The sequence below is a fragment of the Anticarsia gemmatalis genome, chromosome Z (assembly GCF_050436995.1).
Source record: "Anticarsia gemmatalis isolate Benzon Research Colony breed Stoneville strain chromosome Z, ilAntGemm2 primary, whole genome shotgun sequence".
Taxonomy (NCBI): Eukaryota; Metazoa; Arthropoda; class Insecta; order Lepidoptera; family Erebidae; genus Anticarsia; species Anticarsia gemmatalis.
In genome coordinates this window covers 18275842-18279935 of record NC_134776.1, presented here as the reverse complement: position 1 = coordinate 18279935, position 4094 = coordinate 18275842, and the positions used below count along the sequence as shown (strand labels likewise).

Below are 4094 nucleotides of genomic sequence, written 5' to 3'. Positions count from 1 at the left end.
CTGCAAAGATGGCAGAAAATATTTGTATCGACCGTCGGGAGTACCAACTAATACCGGTGATAATGAATTTTCTGTAAGCACTCCTTGGTTAGAACCATGCTTGGATGAAAGTGGCAGTTTGAAGCCACAGATTTGCAATAACTAATAACATTTGGTGAGACTCTGCGGCTGTAGCATCACACACGTATATCCTTAAAGGATTACGTTGAGAATATTACTTTTATTTAGTTTTTAAAAGCAACGCATGCTCCTCCGTCTCAAAAAAATAAAAGCTATCTTCAGGATAAGAAAAAACATGCGTTTTTGACTTAAAACAACCGAAATTTAATCGTCCTGGGACTTGAACTCAGGACATGAATATCATATCAGCATTGGTCACAAGATCAAAATTAGACCATGTCCACTCATCCGATCTAGGCAAAAATGATTACAAAGATTTTCAAGCCCGAAATGTTAGTTATGAAAATATTAAAATGTTAGTAATGTGTTATTAAGCATTAAATGTTTTAAAATGCACCCGTGTGAAATGGAGAACGAATTTTGTATAAACGAAAACAACTTAGGAGAAAATTATGAGATCCAACTGAATGAAATTTTAACCGCCGTTTGCGAGATCGGTGTAATTGGTCGATGGACTAAGCTCACACATTAATCTAAATTTTTAAAACTATACCCATCCACAATCCTTATGCCCGTCATTATTTTATTTGCATTACCCTTATAACTCCATTGGAAACTCCCAGAATAATTATATGAAAATAAAATATCGTTTAGTATAGTTCATAAGTAAGGCATTAATTAAATATCTTTGTTTTGACTTTGACTAGAGTCTGATATATCGCGGCGCGGATCCGACAGGTTAGCGAAAAGACAAAAGTGCGTTAGAAATGGGTTTGGGTATTGCAAAAAAAACAGTGTTAAACGGTTTAAAAGTTGTGGACGAATAATTTCTAGTTCTACAAAAAAAAGTAATGAAATGATACGAACTTAGGTCTTCGTCATTCTTTTCTCGCGCTTTTTTGATGAAAAATAATGATGTTTTGCGAAATTCTTTATATTTGTGCCTGAGTAACCTTGTTTTTGAGAATAAGGTTCTGCAAATTTGGCTACTGTTAGTGGTATTCCTATCTGATGCCCTAACAAATAAAATAAACAAATACGAACACAGCTCGTTATATTCAGTCAGCGTCTTGTTGAGATTTACTGCCAGATTACGCAGGTCAGTATATTTGGTGATGGCAAGTCTGTTTATCTCTTCAAGCAGTACGTAATGTTCCTGGAAAGAAAACTTTGTTTAAAATATCTCCTTTGTTCTTCACCACTGTGGGTTTGGGGCTTTGAGCCTTAAATTTCAGCTCGTTTTATAATCAGAACAATTTCAGCCTTATACAATAGGCTCTTTATGTTTTCAGACCATGTCAAATGTCCATGTTAAAGTTTCCTTATCAGACGTAAATAGTCTGTAGCAGTTATTAATTTAGGAGAAACTGCTTTTTCCCCTACGTTTTATTATGACATCGTGATAAATTTGGACAGATTCAACTATCAACCATATTAATTATGGGTGTTATGGACAATTTTAAGGTAAAACTGCAATCGTGTTTTCTTGGACAATATCAAGGTTCTCTTGGCGGTCGGCGCATTAGCTTTAGGTTTCTCAGTTCATGGACAAGCAACAGAACGAAGTCATCTTCACTGTTGCAATTTTTGGCCACGATTTAAGACTTTGTTCTCAGTTAAGCAGATTCTTGCCATTTTGACTCCTCCGATTTCAAATGGTTCCGTATTATCTCGTTCTGTTTTAACTTTAAATTGTATATTATTATCCACATTAGACGCTGACCCCACATACAAAGACACTTTTTTTTATCAATTCACTGCGTGATAAGATAACTTGTGTGATTTAATCGTCAGAGTCTAATGTGTTTGTTAAGATGTAAAGTCCTCCGCAATGAAAGTCGATTCCATATCGGAAGTCTTCGAATCTATTAAATGAGATAGCTCTAAGTTTAGCATTTGACATCGTTGGTAAATCAAAATCGATGAAACCCGGCGCAGTCTCCACCTAAACTTAGGTCTAGAAATGCTAATTATTTTACTAGATATTTACCTGGCCAGCGGACATCTCTCCCTGGAGATAGTCGTTGGTCCTCTTAAAGAGGAACGTGGCTAGGCGGCTGAGAACGGGATCATGAGGGTCCAACACCTCGAAGCTGGAGTGACTCGGGGATAAGTTCATATCTGTAACAATAGAAATTTATATTAATTTATAGAACTAAGTCTCAACTAAACGGCACCACTATTCCGATGAAAACTAACATCACAGACCGTAATTTTCAGCTAATGTCAACTCGAACAAGTTATAATGAGGACCCTTAGAGATAAAGAAGAGAACGTATTTATATCGCAAGTAAATGTAAATAATTAATAAGGACGAAAGATATAACGTTAGTAATCAACACATAGATACAGTAAAATCTCTTTTGTGACGCACAAAAAACGTTCGAAGAAAGAAACGCGAAACGAAACTAATCAATAAAATTTAGGAAACCCACGTGTTCCCACTCAACTTAGTGATCCATTTTGTATTAGAAGTACCCGCCTACGCCGTTACCACGCGAGCAAATTTCACTGAGACGCAAAAACGTTACATAATGTAAAGAAAATCTATCTGCATTGAGCCATGTGACGTAATAAAAACTTACTTTTATTCTCGTCTTCTTCCATATTGAAAGGATGCGTTTATCGAGAAAGTGAACGGAAGATGGCTATCAAATCACTGAGTAATTTAACTGTGTAAAATATTAGCGCAGTGTGAGCTGATGAGCCACGAGTGCTCGCTCCAAGACTGTTCCCGAGACTAGCGATGGGGAGTCGCGAGCGACGCGCATGTCCCTACGCTCCCGCCCTTCCCAACCCCCCGCGTATTGGCGTCGCCGCCTCTCCCCAACTACCTACCAAGGCCAGGTACATACAAAAGCGGTTAATTTACTATTAATTTTATGCAAAAACTAAATTACATGTTCGGACCATGGGAACAGACTGCACCAATAAAGATTTGCAGCTTTGAACTCGGATTCGTTTAACTAAAATTTTGATTGTGCACAAGGGTCAATTTAAGCATTTTCCTAGATTATATCGGAATCGGTTTAGGAGGTAGAAAATTTAACGTCAGAAATTACTGACCATTTACGACATTATAAAACGAATAAAATGTATACCTATACACTAACATTTTCCGATCGTTTTAAAGTAAAAAAGTGGAAATATTTCCTGTTAACAAGAGGGCGACACAAACAGGACAGAGTTAAATTAAGTTGTCAGTGACAGCATAATACTGCAATTTAGCATGCAGCACCGCGTACCACATCCTATTATATGCTAGGAACAACTATAATTTGCAACAATTGAAGCGAGTGACTCCGCTGAGACTAACGACATATCAATGTCCAAACGTGCCGTGATACAAATGTAATTTTCCTTTCAATAAGTGCCTTTATGTCATAGACGCGTCGTTACGTAGTAGTTTATTTCGCGGATGTAACAATGTTGCAAGGTTTATATTATTTGCACATGTCGCTGAAATATAACAATGGCTTCAACCATGTAATTTTAACGGACATTTTAAAGACAGGGTAATATTAGCAATCTTTTGACCGTTGCGACAAGCGCGCAAATCAATCCGAGGGGAGAAGTCCAAGGCTATCCACAAATTGATTCATTTACTACATAGTCCATACAAATTCACCCTAAATGTAGTCAGATTACACTAACAATACGAGTTGTGCGCAATAAAACGAGTATGTGTTTTATACAACAGCACAGATGGTCAAGAGACGGGTTAGGATCAAGGATACAGCATAAAGGATAACAAAAGTTCAGATGTCCGTTAAGTCGTCACCATGATCTCCCATCAGTCTCAAAGGAAACGAGGTATTATATTAATAGGTGTATTGAAATTTGTTTTCTAAAGCCGAAACCTGCCGTAGGGGCTTACCAAGGATGACAAGTTTACTTAACTTAACACTTATTTTTGCAGGTGACAAAAACACCGCAAGAATTTTTCGCATTCCTTAAAGGTTGCCCATGGATGA

The 4094-nt window shown here is 37.2% G+C and overlaps 1 protein-coding gene across 25 annotated transcripts in view; it reads right to left on the bottom strand.

Moving 5' to 3' along the window:
* Nucleotides 1-4094, bottom strand: part of Blos2 (biogenesis of lysosome-related organelles complex 1 subunit 2) — a 112372-nt gene that overhangs the window by 30092 nt on the left and 78186 nt on the right. For 24 of the 25 annotated variants that reach the window (XM_076135399.1, XM_076135403.1, XM_076135408.1 and 21 more), the window contains 2 exons: nucleotides 2111-2241; nucleotides 1165-1276 (listed from right to left, as the gene is read on the bottom strand). In XM_076135399.1, coding sequence (XP_075991514.1) covers nucleotides 1165-1276; nucleotides 2111-2241 — 243 coding nt within the window. Of the gene's footprint in view, nucleotides 1-1164; nucleotides 1277-2110; nucleotides 2242-2705; nucleotides 2877-4094 lie in introns of those variants that run through there. The other variant, XM_076135401.1, reaches the window with a different exon arrangement.